Source organism: Echinops telfairi, unplaced genomic scaffold (genome assembly GCF_000313985.2).
Source record: "Echinops telfairi isolate 266 unplaced genomic scaffold, ASM31398v2 ScPeMD7_7419;HRSCAF=8457, whole genome shotgun sequence".
NCBI lineage: Eukaryota > Metazoa > Chordata > Mammalia > Afrosoricida > Tenrecidae > Echinops > Echinops telfairi.
The window spans coordinates 3101490-3122825 of record NW_022111319.1 but is presented as its reverse complement, the minus strand read 5'-3'; the positions used below and the strand labels follow the sequence as shown (position 1 = coordinate 3122825).

The window sequence follows — 21336 nt, the reverse complement described above, 5'->3', positions numbered from 1 at the left end:
AATACAATGCTATCTGTGATAGGTAATAACTACCGGCATGGAAGGAAATCTAGTCAATACAACTACTATTCAAATAATGTACCAACCACTAAATCTAGTGATAAAGACATCGAAGAATTTTACTAATGTCTGAAATTGATCAAACATGCAATCAACATGCACTGATTGCATGTTTCGTTCCAGTAATTGGTCACTGTATGAAAATGTTGGAAACAAAGACGAAGAAACAGTAGTTGGAACACATGGACTTGTGATAGAAATGAAGCTGAGATGGCATGACAACATTTTATAAGATCAATGACTTCATTGCAAATACCTTTTTACAACAACATATAGACTTTTCAGATGGAATACACAGAAATAAAAGTGACTACATCTGTGGGAAGAAAAAATGGAAAAGCTCAATATCAGTAGCTAATACTAAGGCAGGGGCCAAGGATGGAACAGACCATTAATTGCTCCTATGCAAGTTCAAGTTGAAGTTGAACCTTGAGTCTATCCCATCTGAATCTCAAGAATTTCAAGAATAGATTTGATGCATTAAACACTAATGACAGAAAACCCGAGGAGCTGTGGGATGACATCAAGAACAACATTCACAGAGAAATCAAAAGTTTACTAATACAGGAAAGAAGGAAAACGTCAAAGTGGATGTCAGAATAGATTCTGAAACGTGCTCTTAATCATAGAGTAGCTAAGGAAAATGGAAGAAATGATGCCAAAGAGCAGAACAGAAATTTTCAAAGAGCAGCCAAGAAGACAAAGCCAACCATTATAATGAAATGCACAAAGCTCTAGAGTTATAAAATTAAAAAAAGAACAGAACATGCGCATCATATCTTAAGGTAAAAAAATGAAAGAAATAACTAAAGCTTCAAACTGTAATATTGAAGATTTTATGGGCAAAATATTGACTTGATTCAGGAAGCATAAAAAGAACACAGAAAGAATGTACAGTTACTGTACCAAAAAGAACTGGTCGACATTCCACCATTTCAAGAGGTGAATGAAAAACCAATGAACCAATGACTCCAGAGAAATAAGTTCAAGCTGCACTGAAAGCAATAGCCAAAAACAAGGTTCCCGGAATGGATGGAATAACAATTGAAATGTTTCAACACGCTAATGAAGCACTGGAAGTACTCACTCATCTAGGCCAGGAAATTTGGAAGACACCTACTTGGCCAACTGACTAGAAGAGATCCATATTTGTGCCCATTCCAAAGAAAGGTGACCCAACAGAGAATGTGCAAATTATAGAACAATTATCATTATCACATACAAGTAACAATTGCTGAAGATCTTCCAAGAATGGTTGCAGCAGTAAAATAACCGGGAACTGCCAGAAGATTCAGAAGAGGATGTGAGACAAAGGATATAACTACTGATATCAGAAGGATCTTGGCTAAAAGCAAGAAAATACCAGAAAGATATTTACTTGTATTTTACTGACTATGCAAAAAACATTCGACTGTATGGACCATAACCAACTGTGAACAGGCTTATGAAAAATGAGAATCCCAAAACACTACATTGTGATCATTTGGAATCTGTATGTGGATAAAAAGGCAGCTGGGAAAACAGAACAAAGGAATATTTCATGATTTAAAATAAATAAAGCTCTGTATCAGGATTGTATCGTCTCACTATACTTATTCAATCTGTATGCTGAGCAAATAACCAGAGAAGCAAGCACATTATATGTATGAGAATGCAGCAACAGGACTGGAGGAAGGCTTATTAACAATCTCTGATATGCAGATGACACAACCTTGCTTGGACTTGAAGAACTTGCTGATGAAAAACAAGCTTTGCAGCCTTCAGTATGGACTACAACTCAATGTAAAGATAACCAAAAGCCTGACAACTGGACCAATAGGTAACATCATTTTAAATGGAGAAAAGGCTGAAGTTGTCAAGGATCTTGTCTTACTTGGACCCCAATCAATGCTCACGGAAGCAGGAGTCAAGAGATAAAAAAGATGCATTGCATTAGGTAAATTTGCTGCACTAGACCTCTCTACGTGTTAAAAAGCAAAGATGTTGCTTTGAGAACTAGGATGTACCTGGCCTAAGCCATGGCATTTTTCACTTGCTCCATATGCATGGGAAAGGTGGACATTGAATAAGGAAGACAGAAAAAGAATCAATACATTTCATTTGTGGTGCTGGAGAATATTGAAAGTGCCATGGTCTGCCACCAAAAAAAAAAAAAAAAAAAAACACCCAAAAAACACACCAAATCTGTCTTGGAAGAAATAGAGACAAAATGCTCTTTAGAAGCAAGTATCAAAAAATGAAAAATAAAAAAAAGAAGCAGGTATCTGGGAGAGAAGCAGAAATCTATGTACTCCAGACATATTATCAGGAGACACAAGAGTCTGGAAAAGGGTATCATGCTTGGAAAAGTAGAGGGGCAGGGGAAAGGGGGAAACGTGAGATGAGATGGATTGACATAATGAACCCAAATATAGGAACAACGGTGAGGATGGCACTGGACTGGGCAGGGTTTTGTTCGCTTGTCCACAGGGTCACTACGGGTTGGTGCTGGCCCGATGGTACCTAAATTGGAAGCTTGGTTAGGGGGTTCATTCTAAAAGCTCTAATACCCAAATTAATACAGACAAATATCTTAAAACTTCCAAAAATAAATTCGTACAGAACCTGACAACTGCAATAAAAGGACAAAACAACAGAATTATTTCTTTTAGAGATTTTTTGTTACCATGAATCAAATTATAGCTCTAAAATTAATCACATGTAGTAAAAGCCATATAGCTTCAGTGTTCATACTAATCCCATCTCATAATGGCAAGCTATAGTATGATTTAAATAACACTAGTAAATCTTACAGGGTAATGATATTCATAGTTATTGAATATAGTAGTGCTAAGATAAAGGATTACCAGTGTTTGTCAGGATAATAGTAAGTGAAATATGGTAAAGAAACATTATTTCCAATTCCATTCATACTTTCTACAAAGTTTACCTCATAGAAGAATAGATATCCCAAATCTTTATTTTTCTATCCCTTTCCAAACCTAACTTGATCTGGTTATTGCACAAAGAAAAATTTAGACTGCCTTTTCCTCCAGCTAAATAAATCTGGCATTGCATTAGTTTCTTTTGTGAATATAATGTTCCATTTCTATTAGGTATGGAGTTAAATGCATAGCAAAAATACCAAGATTCTTTTACAATACACTGGTGTATGTTGATAGAAAAGAATGACAAGTTCACAATAGGGCTAAACAGAAAGGCATATTACATTATATCTTCTATAATGTAAATAAACCCTTGGATAAAAAGTCAGTTCTTGCTTCATTACATTTTAATCAGAATTCATAGGTGATTTGCAATAGTTGCATAAGGTTCTTATTCAGGCTTACTTCAGTGCAAGCAATAGAGTCTTGGTAGTGCAGCGTATTAAATGTTGGACTATTAATGGCAAGTCCTACCAGCTACTCCATGGGAAAAAGATGAGATATTTTGGATTAATATTTTCTCCACTATAGAAGTCAAAGAAGTAACATTATTAGTTTTTATTTTAATCAGAAAATAGAATGACATATGTACAACCTTCTGATTGATTAAAATGCTGTAACCAGATTAATTCTTATAAGTAGACAGAGTAATGATAGCCTAAGAAATTACTGTGACAAAAACACTGCTCTAGTGGCACAGTGGTTAGGCATTCATCTACTAACCAAAAGGTCAGTAGTTTCAACCCACCAGTCAGCTGCCTTGAGGAAAAAGATGCAGGAGTCTGCTTGAATAAAGATTTGCAACCTTGGAAACTATGCAATCATTCTACTCAGTCCTGTAGGGTCACTATTTATCAGAATCCATTCAATAGGCAGGAGTTTGTCCTTCCATTTGAAAGTGTCTGGGTATCACAAAGGAGTTATGGTGGAGTAGTGGATTACAAGTTGGGCTGCTAACTGCAAGGTTAGAAGTTCAAACCCACAGCCATTACAGAGAAACATAAAGCTTTCCAATCTTGCAAGCAATAAAGGGCAGTTCTATTTTGTCATATAAGACTGCTATCAGTCAGAAACAATGACAGTGGGTTAATTTGGGGTGTGACAAACACGACTAGGAACACGAAGATTGGCAGTTCGAACCCACCCAAAGGTACCTTGGAGGACAGGCCTGGCCATAGAGTTGATTCCACTCATAGAGATCCTATAGGACAAGATAGAACTGTCCCTGTGGGGTTCTTAGGAGAATAGAAGGCCTCTTCTAGCTCCTAAGGAACAACTGGTAGGTTTTGAACTGTTGACCTTACAGTTTGCAGCCCAATGCATAACTCCTATGTCACCAGAGCTCACAGCCAAGAAACCACAAGAAGTGCAGTTCTACTCTACAACACAAGGGGTCATTATCATGCATCAGAATCCACATTAGGGCAACTGATGTTTTTACATTTCGTAAGAGACAATGGTTTCCCAACAAAAAGAGCCAATCTGTGCTAAACTGAAGTTTAGAGAAATACATACACATTAAATTAGTTTAAAATAAATGCAAGCCTTGTGAGTGGCATGTAGTATAAATGATAGGCCTACTATGGAAATTACAGGACTAAAGGTAAAAGGGGAGGAAAAAATCTTCTGGCATTATGCCCATGACTCAGTTCAGAATAAGCCTGTTCAAGTGTTCCTTGGGTTGTTACTTGGGTATGTCAGTCTCAAATTAGAACAAATAACTTTTTGATATTTCTAAGGGAAGTTTTGTGAAAATTATTTAGAATATCATCATTGGGAAAAATGTATGGAATTATTACTATGATGAATAATACTAGTTCTTACAAAAATATTTGAAATAGACCCAAAGAACCCTTTTTTTAAAAAATTACTCCTGATCTTGGAGCACTGGGTTGATGTCTGGTCCTTCTTTCGCTGTGGAGATAGCAGGGAACCAATAGAGAGGTTCCAATCCCAACTATGTGGATAGCGCCTCCTTCCCCCAGAAGAATTCACTTCAGAGGACAGCACTGAAGCTACAGCTCAAGGACAGTGACATGTCTGATCAGAGCACACAGGAGCAAATGAAGGCAGAAGGAAGAGAGAGTAGAGAACATCCTGGCCCACCAAGCCTTGAAGATGGTATCCCTGCTCAGAGCAGCCAATGCACAGAGAGGACCACATGGCCATGCCCACTACGAGACACAACATCACTCACTGACCCATAGCCCTATGGGGAAAAATACTGGAGACACAGTGTGGGAACTGCGCCCGATCTGACCCCACCACACGGAGGCAAAACACAAAGGGTGTGCAACAAAACCGCAAGGGGAACAGAGCAACAAAGTCCAGAGGGAATACCAAGAATAGACTTTGGGGCCAGGGTGTGGCACCCATCAGATTCAACTGGAAAACACTCCTAAAGGTCAACAAACAGATCTAGAACTATTTACAGGCTTTTCTTTTTGTGTCATTGGTTTTATGTTGTTGTTGTTGTTTTCTTTGTTGCTTTGTTTTGCTGTCTTGTTTTTGGGCATACTATTAACTCTGCAGGTCTATCTAGATAAGAGAGGCAGGATAAACAATCTGGAGGAGAAAACAAGGGGACTGACAGTTCCAGGGGGCCATGGGAGAGGGGGAGGGGTAAAAGGAAGTGGGTGTTAAAAACCCCAGCAAGGGAACAACAAGTGATCCAAAATCAATGGTAAGGAGGGTGTAGGAGGCCTGGTAGGGCTTGATCAAGGGCAATGTAACCAAGAGGATTTACTGAAACCCAAATGAAGGCTGAACATGATAGTGTGACAAGAGGAAAGTGAAAGGAAATAGAGGAAGGAACTAGGAGGCAAAGGGCATTTATAGAAGTCTAAATACAGGCATGTACTTATGTAAATATATTTATAAATGACGATGGGGAAATACATCTACGTGCATATATTTATAGGTTTAGTATTAAGGTAGCAGATGAACAGTGGGCCTCTACTCAAGTACTCCCTCAATGCAAGAACACTTTTTTCTATTAAACCGGCATTCCATGATGCTCACCTTCTCGACACAATCGCCAAAGACATAGCTGGTGCATAAGCAAATGTGGTGAAGAAAGCTGATGATGCCAAGCTATCAAAAGATATAGCATCTGGGGTCTTAAAGGTGTGAAGATAAATAAGCGGCCACCTAGTTGAGAAACAACAAATCCCACATGGAAGAAGCACACCAGTCTGTGTGATCACGAGGTGTTGATGGGATCGGGTATCAGGCATCAAAGAACAAAAAATCATATCATTGTGAATAAGGGGGAGTGCGGAGTGGAGACCCAAAGCCCATCTGTAGGCAACTGAACATCCCCTTACAGAAGGATCACAGGGAGGAGACGAGCCAGTCAGGGTGCAGTATGGCACTGATGAAATATACAACTTTCCTCTAGTTCTTTAATGCTTCTCCCCACCACTATCATGACCCCAATTCTACCTTACAAATTTGGCTAGACCAGAGGATGTACACTGGTACAGATAAGAACTGGAAACACAGGGAAACTAGGACAGATAAACCCCTCAGGACCAATAATGGGAGTAGCAATACCAGGAGGGGAAGGGGAAGGTGGGGTAGAAAGGGTGAACCAATCACAAGGATCTACATATAACACCCCCTCCCTGGGGGATGGACAACAGAAAAGGGGGTTAAGAGAGATGTTGGACAGTGTAAGATATGAAAAAAATAATAATAATTTATAAATTATCAGGGGTTTGTGAGGGAGAGGGGCCGGGGAGGGAGGGGGAAAAATGAGGAGCTGATACCAAGGGCTCAAGTAGAAAGCAAATGTTTTCAGAATGATGATGGCAACAAATGTACAAATGTGCTTGACACAATGGATGTACGTATGGATTGTGATAAGCATTGTATGAGCCCCCAATAAAATGATTTTTAAAAGAAAAAAATTTACTCCTGAAATGACAAAGTAGCCAAGCAGAAAAAGTTGTTGTTCAATTTCAAATCCTAGTATAACTACCACAGAATTTTCCAAACAGATCCTAATTTTCAAAGGATCACAAAATAACAATCCTTAATGAAGACAGTGCAAGATCTCAAGCAATTCTACAAATATTAACTATACATGCCACAATACTTCACTGAGTTTTGATTTAGTTTTATATTATTTTGAATTTAGTAGAATTTCTTAGCTAATTTAATTTGGTCACATGTAGCACACGTTTGTTACTTAACAGTTAATGAAATGACAAGACCCTAGAGATCTAATAATGAAGCATTTTCACTCTTGCCTTAGGGGATTCACTGTAGATAAACTTGAATACACATACATTTTAAGTGTTACAATAGTGTGGTGAGTGGAATCTGCAAATTAAATCCCAAATAATATCTTAATGATACTTTATCTTCATTTCATTAAATTACTAACTAGCATAGTTGATTAATTGCACACAGAATAGTAAAGAATTGCATACACTATTACTAAACTCAAAATAAGAAAAGCTAAAGGTAGTTTCTAAATATAGATAGCATTCAAAGTTATATGAGTCATTAGTCAACACATTACCAAGTTATGCACATATTTATAAAATAGCTTATCAGTGTATCGTTCCAGAACTATGCTGTCCAATACAATATACACTACCCACGTGTAGCTGGTGAATTTTAAATAGCTTAAAATTAAATACAATTCAAAATTTAGTTGTTAAAATAGACACATGTGGGTAATAGCTGTTTTACAAATCAAAAAATGAACATCTCTATCACCCCAGAAAGTTCTATTGGATAGCACTGTTTTACATAATACCAATTGAAATGAGCCCCAAGATATTACTGTGTAATTCTAAATATACTGGACAAATTAAAAAGTAATACGGACACAGCCACTTACAATAAAAATTCTATACAAGAAGATATTTAAGGAAACATCCTTAAGCTGTGATATAGCGTTTACGGTTGTATTGAAAGATGAAAGACTGCCTGCTTTACACACTATTAAGATTTGTTATGAGAAAAGAAATGCCCAGTATCACAGCTCTGCTCATCATTACGCTAGAAGTACTAGCTAGTTCATTAATAGAAGAAAAAGAAATATAAAGCTAACAAGATTGGAAAGTAAAGTAAATCTGTCTTTATTTGCCGAAAATTTTATATACAGAAAATCATAATCTCAAAAAAAAGCTAATATACAGGTGCTTCAAAAATTTCGTGGAAAAATGGAATTGAAAGATAATGGACATTTTCCCATGAAATTTCTGAATGCACCTAATAGTTCTAGTAAGTAACTGTTTTGTTCTTAGGAGTCATGGAGTCAGTTCAGATTCTTATCATCCCCATGTACAAAGAACAAAGCCTGCCTGGTCATGCACCACCCTCACAATTTAGAATTGTCAAACTTCAAAATCCTAATTGTGTTTCAATTTAGTAGGAAAGAGCAGTTAGAAATTCAAATTCAAAAAATACAACATAAAATAGCACTAAAGAACATGAAATCCTTAAGGAAAATTTTCATAATAGATGCTCAAGACTGGTACAATGAACATTACAAAACACTATTGTGAGAAATTAAAGATCTAAATAACTGGAAACATATACTATGTTCCTGGATTGGTGGGCTCAATTTCAAGAAGGCAGTTCTCCCCAAATTGGTCTGCAGAATCAATGCAATCCTAAATTAAAACCCAACAGATTTTCTTTGGTTGATATTGAGAAGCTGATGTAGGTATTTATATGGAAATGGATAAGGACCTAGAAAAGTCTAAACAATTTTGAAACAGTAAGAGTAAAGCTGGAGAACACACATAGCTGAGAATCCAGAAATAGAATTACACATATGGGCAACAGTCTTAGCAAATGTGACATGGGAATTCAGTTGGTAAAGGTTTGCCATTTAAAAAAATGACACTAGAATAACTAACTATCCAGCTGCAAAAATATGAACTAAACCTAAACCTTATATTACACTTCATAAAGTAACTCAAAACAGTTCTAAATATAAATCATAAAAATTCTAAAACTTCTAGAAGAAAATTCAGTAGAAATTCTTTGTGATTTTAAAATAAGCAAATATATCTTTTATAGAACAAAAAAGTATAGACTTTAGGGAAAAATGTATATATGGAACATAATTAGGAAGCACAAACTTCTTTTCCTCAAAGTATAATGTTAAGGAAGTGAAAAGGCAAACCTGAAGATTGGGAGAGAATATTTGCAAACAAGTGTCTGATAAAGTACATGCATCCAAAAAGAATGAAGACTTCTTAACAGTCAAAAATAAAGAAAAAGCAGCCAATCAGACCCAATCAAGTAGACCACTCTTGCTAGTAACATTTAGAAGACAGAGAGTATTATCAGGTATCCTATTTCTCTTAAGAACCTTGGTGTATTTTTAATCAATGATCCTCGCTAAATGTCTTTTTAATTTATAGCCTCAATTTATTTAATCTTGGGAAAAATTCTATGCATTATGAAAATAAATATGCTTAGAAAAATAAAAGTTATTTATTCATTTGAAACATTTCCCTTTCAAAACTTAACGTATACTCTCTAGACCCTTTATAAAATTATATAATATTTTAGAGTGAAAAAACAGGAAGCAGAATGGCAATTATTTATCCATCTCTTTTTGGTTTTTCACATATCTTGTGCAAACTAACTTCAGTATAAAATATATTTTGTAATTTCTTAGTAATGGTCTGGTCAGCGTAATCCCAAGAAAACTATGAATGGGAAGGGACTGTTTGGTCTTAAGACATATAAGATATATAAATAACATCATCATAAGTTTAGCAACAGGCATAAGGAAAATATATTTTTGTTTACTTCTGAAAGTTATCTTTGCCTATTTTTAGTTTCCTATAAAATCCCTGGGAAATTAAACATAGAGATATGCAAATAGACTGCCATATGGCTAAAAACACCTGTGCAACATAAAAAAGCAAACGTGTCTGCAAAAAAAATAAAGGTTTTGAAAAACGAAAGAAATAAAAAGGCCAATTCTCATAAAATCTTGACTTTTAAATAAAAATGCTTTATAAATCAGGACTAACCACGAAAGTCTTAAATAATATAATCAGCTTATTTATACTTCAAATTGGATTCTGGTACCTATTTTGACTTTCTAGTGAGCTTTGGAAGGAATGAATCGAGAAAATGTGTACAACTCACAGACATATTACTTACCCACATTTGGAGGTTTCACATAATTTACAGGTAGTTCTGGAGGCCTGCCTCTATGCAGAGCTGCAAAAGCAGACCCATTCCATAGTGTACTCTTACAGTCTATACAAAAATATCACAAGTTAGTCAAAGAATAGAGCAATGTTTTGCTTAACTGTGCTTCAAAAGCAAAGGGCTGATTCAAATTTCATTTGTTGAATATATTTTTAACTTTTAGAGCCATGATAAAAATAGCATGCATATATTTGAGAATAAAAATAACATGTATAGGCTAGAAACTAAACTATGACTAGTATCTGCCAACATCTCAACATATCACCAAGATATTTTATTTCTTTGCATATAACTGAGTCTTAGGTAAATGTGTCATGGATTAGTAAGATTTCTAGTTTGCAGTGGGAGTTCTTTGATTGAGGTAGTTAGTTTATTGTTAGTTTATTGGGCCAACCTGGCCAATAAACACATGTGGGGTTAATTGAAGGGATAAATGGCTCAGTGAGCCTGGCCTTTCTAGTTCTCGGGTCTCTTGTTTCTGATGATCGGACCAGGGCACAGCTGCCTTAGCCAGTTCCTTGCTTTAGCTGGAAAGGCTCACTTCCTGCAAGACATCCCTGAGGAGAAGCCACATGGACCTACCCTGATGCAGCCCTGGGTGCTGGAGCACCGTGTGGAGACCCCTGCTAGCGCTGAGATGCTTAAACATCCACTGACTTGGCTTTCCTCCTGCAGTCGGCGTCATAGTGTGTTTTGTGAGATGGAGGAGGACTGTGTGCATTGGTGTCAGACATATGGGTTAATGGGTTACTGTTGGACTCGTGGGCTTGAGTTGCACCGGATTGGGATGTTTTCTTGATGCACACTTAACCTTTATATAAAACTCTCTTATCCATGAGTTTCTGTGGATTTGTTTCTCCAACATACCCAAATTAGCACACTGATTTTTAGGTTTACATATATAAAATTGTATAAGCAAGTATACTACTATCACACAAATATGCTAGCAAAATTCAGACCCAATTATACTTGGTGCATGTTCATGTCATGAGGTACCTGATAGTTGTGCCATTACAGATAAGAAGACTGCAAATCAGATGATAACAAACCAAACCCTTGCCCACAAGCCAATTCTGACTCAAAGCAATCCAGTAGGACAGGTTAGAACTGCCCCATAGGGCTTTCAAGGTTGTAAATGTTTTTTATAACAGATTGCCACATCTTTTCCAATGAAGCATCCAGTAGGTTCAAACTTTTCAAATAACAACTAAGCACTTTGACCACTGCACTTCCAGGGCTTCCGATCAGATGATCCCTGACTATAAATAGTTGTGAGTGCTTTTTCTTTGACATTTAGGCTTATGTCAAAGAAGTAAGTATTTTCAGGTAGTCAGCTTTGAAACAAAACATTCTATTATAATTCATTTCAAACTTTCTACATTATTTGAATTATTTTTTCCTTAAATTACAAGATGAGATGCTTAAAAACCAATATCATTTATGGAACTATTTCTCTTTGTGAATCAGCATTTAAAATAAAACACAATACTAATAAAATAAGACATCGAATGCAACTGGCTGTTAGAGATAATTATCACTCCAAAAATGCAGCCTTAACCCCTAATTTCATAGTTTCTTGTTTATAAAATAACACTTTATATATTTTACATATTAACATTCCATATAAATTTGTGGTAAAAAGATCTGTAAATTGAAAAACACTGCTGTAAAGAAATTGTTATGAAACAGTTCCTAATGGGTTAGTATTTTTGTTTAAATATTTTTCAATTTAAAAAGTAAACCTATAATTTTCATTTGTGTGAGATAAAATGCTAAATAATGCTAAATATGGTTAGGGTGCTATTATCAGGACTCACAAAGCATAAGAGCATTATAATAGAATAAGAATGTTTAAAACATTTATACTGCACTAATCAGCATGACAAGTAGCCCTGGTGGTGCTGTGTGGTAAGTGTTGGACTGCTAACCAGGTCATTAGTTCAAACCATGGGAGAAATTGGTCCATGAAAGAAAGCTGAGGCTATCTGCTCCTGTGCAGACTTAAGAGGCTCAGAAACACTAAACAGGGTGTCTGAGTCGGAATTGACTTGATGGTAGTATGATCTGCAATCTCTACTCCACAGAATCAAAGGGAATTTACCTTATCTCCACATTATTCTGTTTTTTTGTTTGTTTGTTTTTAAAAAAGGCCCCTAATGATCCCTAAAAATTTACCCAGGCATTAAAAATGAACAAAAATAAACATTAGCAAGATAGGAGATACCAGATGCAAATGAATAGGCAGACATGAAAATATTTCCTTAATAAAACAATATTGTCCTTTTCACTATTTTATTTAGCAACATGCTTTAAACAAGTGAAAATCTTACCTTTAGCATCTCGTAACAAAGACTGCCGACCTACACCTAGTAATGTCTGTACCCCAGGAACGCTCTGAGGGATCTCCTTATCTAGTAAAGGACCAATTCGCTCACAAATTTTAAGGAGGTAGTCTGGAGGAATGTGTGCATTGGCTGCCACCTAAAAAGCATTAAAAAAAAAATACAGAATCAGGAAGATAAAATGTTAATGTTTCATACTTTAATACTTCAACCGTATGGGCTTTGTTACTCCCCCACTCAATGGCCACTTGTTTGAGTACAAGCCTTTAAGACCCCAGACACTATATTTTTTAATAGTCGAGCACCATCAGGTTTCTTCACATTTGCTTATGCACCCATTTTGTCTTCAGTGATCAGGTGGGGAAAATGAGTATCATACAGTGCTACATTATTAGAACAAACTGTTCTTGTACTTAGGTGAGATTTTGGTCGAGGCCCAAAGTCCATTTGATTCCTTATTGTATTTATATATGTACATGTATAGACAAAAACACCTATATTTATATGATTATATATTTACATAGTTATATATCTATATTTATACCTCTCTATATAAATTTTTTTCTTTCTTCTTTCCTCCTTTTCTTTTTTCCTTTCTCCTGCCCCACTATAATGCTTATCCATCGTTCGCCTCTCAGTAATTCCTTAGACACTTTTCAAATGATCAGAACCGACCAGGATCGCTACATCCTCCTCAACATCAATTTTATAACCTTGCTATACCCCTGTCCCTGTCACTATTGCCTCACCACTTACCTCTCCCTGACTCCTTCCCTTCCATGCACCCTGCCCCAACCATCGGTTAGAATTGCTTATCCTGCTTATCTTTTTTTTTTTCCATTCTACTTTCTCTCTTTATTTTTTTTCCTTTTTTAACATTTTATTAGGGGCTCATACAACTGTTATCCCAATCCATACACACATCAATTGTGTAAAGCGCATTTGTACATCATTTCTCAAAACATTTTCTCTCCATTTAAACCCCCGACATTAAGTCCTCATTTTTCCCCTCCCTCCCCGCTCCCCCCTCCCTCATGAGCCCTTGATAGTTTATAAATGGGTATTTTGTCATTTGCCCTGTCCGACGTCTTGCCCTGTCCGACGTCTCCCTTCATCCACTTTTCGGTTGTCTGTCCCCCAGGGAGGAGGTCACACACAGTTCCATGTAATCGGTTCCCTCTATCCTGCTTATCTTATATAGAGAGACACCCCCCCCCAAAAAAAAGAGAGTGCAATACCCTAAAAATAGTTCCAAGTCTAACTTGTATCCAGACTCAAAGTAGATGAACAGCTCTCTGTTAAAGAGCAGGCAGGACCTATTATAATCCCTCAGCCCAATCCCCTTTTCTTTCCGATTGCCATATCCCAGGACCCACTTACCTAACAGCACTTATACCCTTTTAGTCCTCAGCCTTTGTGTCTGAAAGGCGCACATCCTACAGGTCCCTATTGCTCTAGTAGATAGATATTGAAATGTTCTTTTTGATAATAAACATACCCTCATTCCTCTTCAATTTGTCATTCCCAACATAGTTAGCTGACCATAAGAATGTCTGATTCTAAATGGCCAATAGCAGTCCATTCCAGATCATTAATGCCTATGATATTAATCTGTATGTACTGCTTCATTTTGAAAATTTCCAGTTTTCCTATATTCATACTTCATAGAGAGCCCATGTTGTAAATATTAATAGATGCTTGTAACCATTTCATTTTGAGTTGTAATACATAAGCAAATGAAGGTCCTAAAAATTTTAATGCATTTACATCTTTTAAGTCAACTCTACTTTAAGGAAGCAGCTATTCCCCAGTCCTATTTTGGAGTCCTTCCAACCTAAGGGTCTCATCTTCTGAAACTATACCCGACAATGTTGACTGCTATTCATAAGCTTTTCAATGGACAATTTTTTCAGAGGTAATCATCAGGTCTTTCTTCCTAGTCTATTTTAGTCTTAAAACTCTGCTAAAACCAGTTCAACACGGGCAACCCTGTGGTTTTTGAAATACCAGTGGCATAGCTCCCAACATCATAGCAATATTCAAGTTTCCATAGTTCAACAAACTGAAAAATAAGTAGGGCTACACTACCAATTTTTTCACATGGTACAATAAAATATAAATATGTGTTACCATCATATCTCTCTCATTGTCATTGAGTCTATTCAAATCCAGAGTAATGCTATAGGATAGAGCAGATGTGCCCCTATGAGTTGCTAAGACTGTAACTGTTTACATGAACAGAAAGCTTCATCTTACTCCTGCAGAGGAGCTGGTTTCAAACTGCTGACCTTGCAGTTAGCTGCCCAACTGGTAACCCACTATGTCGCTAGGGCTCATATTATTAAGAAATTACCCTTCAAAACAAACAAAATCAAGCTCACTGCCATAAGTTGATTCTGATTCATAGTGACCCTACGGAATAGGGTAGAAATGCCCCATGAGTTTCAAAGACTGTAACTCTTAGCAGTAGAGTCTTGCCTTTCTCCCAAGATATTATCCCCAAATAAAAAAATAATACAAGACAAAAGAATAATTTTATAAATCAGCCCTACAAAACACCGTAAGATTCTGTATGTTCTGTTCACCGCAGAATGTTGAGCACCCAGAAAAGCGCCTGGCATAAAGTAGGCAAATCAAGTATTTGTTGAGTGATTCACTGAATGACTAAAAATCAAAGTGAAACTTAAGTACAAACAATGTTTATTTACAGAGAAAATTCTTAAGATTCAGAGCAAAGTTCCTCTGTTTTCTTAGAGAATACAGGTTTAGGAACTACAAAGCAATGTGTAGTCAACATTCAAGAAAAAGGTGATTCTACTGTGAGATTTTTAAAACCAAAAAAATCACCAACATTGAGTTGATTCCAACTCCTAGGAGTCCCAGAGGGCTGGGTAGAAATGCTCTTGTGAGAACGTCTGAGATGGGAATTCTTTATGGGATTGAAAGCTTTGTCTTAATTGCACAGGGCGGCTAGTGGTTTCAAACTGAGATCCTTGTGGTTAACTGTCCAACATGTAACCACTGTGCCACCAGGGTTCCTCTTAATTTGGGTATTATTGTCGAAAAAGTATGTCATGCCAATTCTCTAAAAAAAAAACAAAAACAATTGGGGCTGGGACAACTGATATAATGCTGAGGAAGAATGGTAATTTAGACTGCTTATTTTAGATTTCTATCTACAAAGTTTAGTTTCTAGTTTGGAACAAAAAGATCAAATAAATTCTTCCAATTACTGCTCACACATCTAATTTTGTTTCTGAAGCAAGTAACTACATAAAATTCTCTGTTAGCAAAATGCATAGTCAGTACTAAAGTCAAAGCAGATGATGATTTAATCTAAAAAACATTTCAAATTTTCTTTTTTAAAAAAAAATCATTTTATTGGGGGCTCTTACAGCTCTTATAACAATCCATATATCAGGACCTTTGCACATATGTTGCCATCATCATCATTTTCTAAACATTTTCTTTCAGTTTGAGCCCTTGGTATTAGCTCGATCATTGCTGAGATACAAATGCAGATATTAAATCTAGAAATTAATATTAAATGCAGTAAGAACAGTAATAATCATAGTAATATTAAATGTATATATTAAATACCAATTTAGAGTTTAAAGAGAAAAACCTTACAAGTACTCCATATTAGCAACTAGGCTGTTTTGTTCCAAACATTGTCCTATATAAACATCTACACCCATTATTTTTAATCAAGTAAATGCTATATAAAGGCTTTAGGTAGGGTGGTAGTTGATGTTTTTCACGAGAAATTTTCTTTTCTCCATCCCTTGACCAAGGAGCCCTGGTGGTATAGTGGTTATGCATTGGGCTTCTAACTGCAAGGTCAGCAGTCCAAAACCACCAGCTGTTCCTCAAGAAAAGACTAGGCTATCTACTCTCATAAAGAGTTACAGCTTTGGAAACTTACAGGAGCAGCACTACTGTATCCTACAGGGTCAGAATGAGTCGGCATCAACGTGATGACAGTTTGACCAACTGGAGTTATTCACTCGCTAACCCAATACAATAATAGATTTGATTCAGACGTCTGGTTAGTATAAGATAGAGTAGAACTTCCCCCATAAGGTTTCTCAGGTTGTAAATCTATACGGAAGCAGAGTCCCACATCTTTGAACCACCAATCTTTCAGTGAGCACTTAAGCATTGTGCCACCAGGGGTGCTACAAAAAAATTACCCTAGAAATAGCGGTGTCTAGTAAGTTGTCTCTTTAGAATTTTTAGAATGACCATATCCAGAAACTATGTGGAAATTATATCTTAAAATGACATCTTAAGACTGCTGGTTTCTTCAGTTCATATATACTGTGATGTTTAATTTTCAGCTAATTATATAAAATCTTCACCAATTTCTATTTATTCATTTTAAAACATTAATGGTTATAAACCACTGTATATACGGTATTCAGCAACTAAAATAAGGCTTTTCTACTCCTAAGTTTTCCCGCTTGAAGATTTGTATAATAAATAACTAAATCTGACAAGTGTGTATTTCCACCCTATACAAAAACTTCATTTCTAAGCAGTCCCATTAAAAAGTCAATTTCTCTAAAATCAATAAAAATGTTAACTATAACACAATAGTAGAAAAACATAAATTCTACCAACATAATGGTATGTGAGAATGCCAGTTTATCTTTTAAATATTAATAGGTTCCGAAACTATAGTTGGGTCACCTTTACAATAACAATTGTACATCAAAGTCAGAACTTATAACTTATCATTAATTTTTCGTTGTTAATGTTTAATTTTGATTAAAGATAGATAAAAGCAGGGCTTTCTACTCCTGTAAAGAGTCATGGTCTTGGCAAACTCATAAGGGCAGTTCTACCCTGTCTTATAGGGTTGCTATGAGTCGACATGAACTTGATGGCAGCGACTTTATTTATATTTTTGTTTTTTTATTAAGGATGGTCTTTTGTAACAAAAGCTCAGTACCTACCTATTTCAAGTATTTAAAAATAATTTTCACTAAAATTACATATAACTATAATACATAATAAATAAAAAGTAAAGATTCTAAACTTCTCCATTAAATTCATGGTTTAATCTAATAACTCTTTTCCATAAAAGTGTATCATTATAAGTTTAATTTCTCTAACTTAGTATATTATGTTAGGCAAGGAAAAGTCACTTAATCACACATTTCTCACTATGTAACACAATGTACCAAGTAACAACAAGTTTTTTGAGATCTGTAATAGAAAAGCATTCTCTATATACAAAGTTCAAAACAGAAGATCTATGAATCTTTGTAAACTGAAATAAAGTAAATTAAACCTAGATTACAAAAGTTTTCTTGATAGTTAGACATTCTGACATAAAGAGCAATCTAATAACTGAATTAACACCATGTACCACCATAGTTATAATTCAGATGACTATAGTTCACTGAGATGATCCTACTCATCATAATTAAAGAATGCAGGTCGGCACTGAGTAAAACAGAAAAAAGATCCAAGCTCAAGAGTCTAGGCCTGCAAAAAGATTACATCTGAACACTAATTTTTATATAGTAACCATAACATGTCTACCCTGTTTTTCATAAATAATTGAGTCAGACAACTCTATGTAACAAATAACTCAAATATAATTCTGTGTTTACTTGTTTGAAACATGATCACAGAGAAAGGGGATGGAGTCAAACTAGGATCATATGCTACAGAATATAGAAGTAAAATGCAACCAGGATTTTTGTCTGAGATTTTAAATTGAGGATAGGTGTAAAGGGGCAACATACAAAAAGCAGTCACACGATTTTTTCATTCTTTTCTTTTCTTTTTAATTTTAATAAATCATAGTCACATGATTTTTTTAAATCTTCAGGTAAACAAAATATTTTTTAAATACAGCAAGGTTTTAAATATAATATACAAATTTTTTTGCCATCAAGTCAATTCTGACACATGATGACAACTCTATAGGGCAGAGCAAAACAGGCCCTGTGCGTTGCAGAGGCTAAATGCTTACAGGAATAGAAAGCCTTATCTTTCTCCCGTAGAGCAGCTGGTGGTTGCAAAGTGCTAACTTCAAGATTAGCGGCTCATCAGGTAATCACTACACTTACCAGGGCTCTTGTAGAGACAACTACAGGACCTTAGTAAAGTCTGAATTATTTCAGCTATGAAATGTACTACCTTTTACTCTGTACTGTACTGGCAGTTGTGATTACAGTAGGAAGACTTGGATTTGATTATTTTTAGCATTCCCAGATCCAAATTATGTAACTTCTGGCAAAGCTATGAGCCTTTCTAAGCCTTAGCTTCCTCATTTGAAAATAGGGGTAATGATAACTACTTGCTATGATTTGGTTAGGACAAAAACCAAAATTAATCACTCATTCTCTTATTCATTAGGATATTTAAAGTAAAGCAGTGCAGTGGGGAAAAGATGAAACTATTTCCCTTAAGGGAACCAAAAGTAGGAAGAGGGGAAACTAGTAAACAGAAGCATATCAATGCTAGAAGAGCCCGGGGTTAGAACAGAGAGCTAAGGAAGCAAAGAAACACAGAACGTAATGCTGCCTAGGGATAAGAGCTCCTGTGCAATTTCACACTTGAAGGATAAGTAAACAGATAAAGGGGGAAGAAAGGGGGCATTCTAGGCAAAGAAGCCCCATTACTTAAAAGCACTTAGCAAAATGAATATCACATATGATCATATTGTTTTAAGTGCTCCCAATATAATAAGTTAAAAAATAAAACTCTATCAACTGTATAATTTGGTTTTAAAAAGAAAAAAAGATGTAAACATTTTTAAACCAAGACCAAAAGAAAACAAAAATTAAGTATATTTCTTATTTCTAGAGTATTGTTTTATAATAAAATCTAAAATTCCACAATAGTCTTATATGACAGTTTTATAGTGCAAGTGGTGGGTTATGATAGATGAATTTGAAAAAGGAAAGGGATAGAGACAGACCACAAAAAGGGTAAGGAAACTGGCAAGCCTTTCTCTTCTAAATGTATCAATGGGATAGCAGGTGATCTACAAAGTGCTAAGACTTCTTATCCCTTACTTTGAAAAGGTTAATCACTGTTGGTAACTTTTTTTTTTTCTAAGATTTTTTCCAGGGCAAATGCCAGAAATTCAAACCAATCTGCCTAGGTGCAAGTAGTCTCTGCATTACACTGCCTCAAGAAAGCACTGATAGTACTATAACTTTGAGGACAGATAAAATTATGACAGAGACAAGAGACTCACCTACGCTCTACGAGTTTCTCCATACAAAAGGTCCAATAAAAGAACTAGGTACTAGTTAGCCCAATTAGCGGATCAAATAAGCCTGAATATATATATAAAATGAAATACTTCTAATTAAGAAATTTGAACAAATCATAATTTGAGAGCCTCTAATTAATGACACCACATTAGCTATACACTAAAGGGCATGAGAAAAGTTATTGAAAACACAGCAAAACATAAATGATGTACAATCAGAAGAGCTGAGAATTCCTGCAAACAGACATCTGCAGGATTCACACTATGCCGTTATTTCTTTTTAAAACGGTAATTCTAGGTCAGAGGAGCCATAGGGCCAGTGTTTACACATTGGGCTGCTATCCTCAAGGTCAGCAATTTGAAACTACCAGCCAATCTTTGGGATAAAGACAGGACTTTCTACTCCTGTAAAGGCTTACATTTGAGTCTCTTTACAACTTGCAAGAACAGTTCTATTTTGTCCTATAGCAGCAGTTCTCAACCTGTCGGTCAGGACCCATTTAGGGGTCGAACGACCCTTTCACAGTGGTCACCCGATTCATAACAGTAGCAAAATTACAGTGATGAAATAGCAACGAAAATAATTTTATGGTTGGGAGGTCAGAACAAGAGGAACTGTATTAAAGAATCATAGCATTAGGAAGGTTGAGAACAACTGTGACCTATAGGGTCCCTATTCATTGGCATAGATTCAATAGCAGTGCGTTCAGTTTTTCTGTTTGTTTATCACACCTGAATAATTTTTTATGTACAAGAGTCGGTCAAAAAGGATTGCTAATAGAGTTCTAATTCCTACTGCACAGGTTTATTCCAAGCAGTGGATAATTGCAGACAATATCTCTCAGTAATACATTTATTTTAGTCTCATTAGAGTGCCTTCAAAAAAGCTAAATCAAAACTGTACCTTCTGAGGGGATCTGAGGCTGGGCCAATTAAATTCAAGGCAGAGAGGCCAACTCAGATTATAGTAACTGTTATTTTTTTGGATTTCAGAGAGGTAAAATCAAAATATTTTCTTTAGAGACAGGATAATCATAAAACTTACTATGAAGAAGTTTTAAGAAAACTGTAAACTGCATTGGTAAGAAGTCCAGGAAAGTTGAGCTGAGGATCGCAAAGGTTCCTATGAAAATTTTATTGAGCAATCTTATTCCACCTACACTACAGCCCTGATCTTCCCCCTCCCCCATACTCAAACAACATTGAAAAGGAACACAATTTAAGTCCCTGAGGATGGCAAAAATGACATGTTAATAAGGTGTAAATCAAAGAGCATGGAATTTGGGGGGAAGGGTTAGAGAAATAAAGAAATAAAGGGTTAGAAATACAGTACACTTCTTCAGAAGTGTATAGTTCTAGATGGAAAATATGTCAGAAACAATAGCTTCATATTTTGCTGTTTTGTTTAATAAAGGTTTCTATGATCTTGTAGCAAAAACTTTTGCTCTCATAATTCATAAAAATGCAAAAAACACTAAATACAAAGAAGCTTAAAAACGTTGCTGGAAATATTCCATTATATTTCAATTCTATTTCCCCACTAATTTTTGGAGCCCTCTGGCATAGTGGTTTATGCTTA

At 35.8% G+C, this 21336-nt stretch overlaps 1 protein-coding gene across 1 annotated transcript in view; it reads right to left on the bottom strand.

The window, feature by feature from the left end:
- BRWD3 (bromodomain and WD repeat domain containing 3) overlaps positions 1-21336 on the bottom strand; it is a 159649-nt gene that overhangs the window by 127746 nt on the left and 10567 nt on the right. The window contains exons 5-6 of the mRNA XM_045297364.1: positions 12509-12659; positions 10128-10226 (exon numbers count right to left, since the gene is read on the bottom strand). Coding sequence (XP_045153299.1) covers positions 10128-10226; positions 12509-12659 — 250 coding nt within the window. The remainder of the gene's footprint in view (positions 1-10127; positions 10227-12508; positions 12660-21336) is intronic.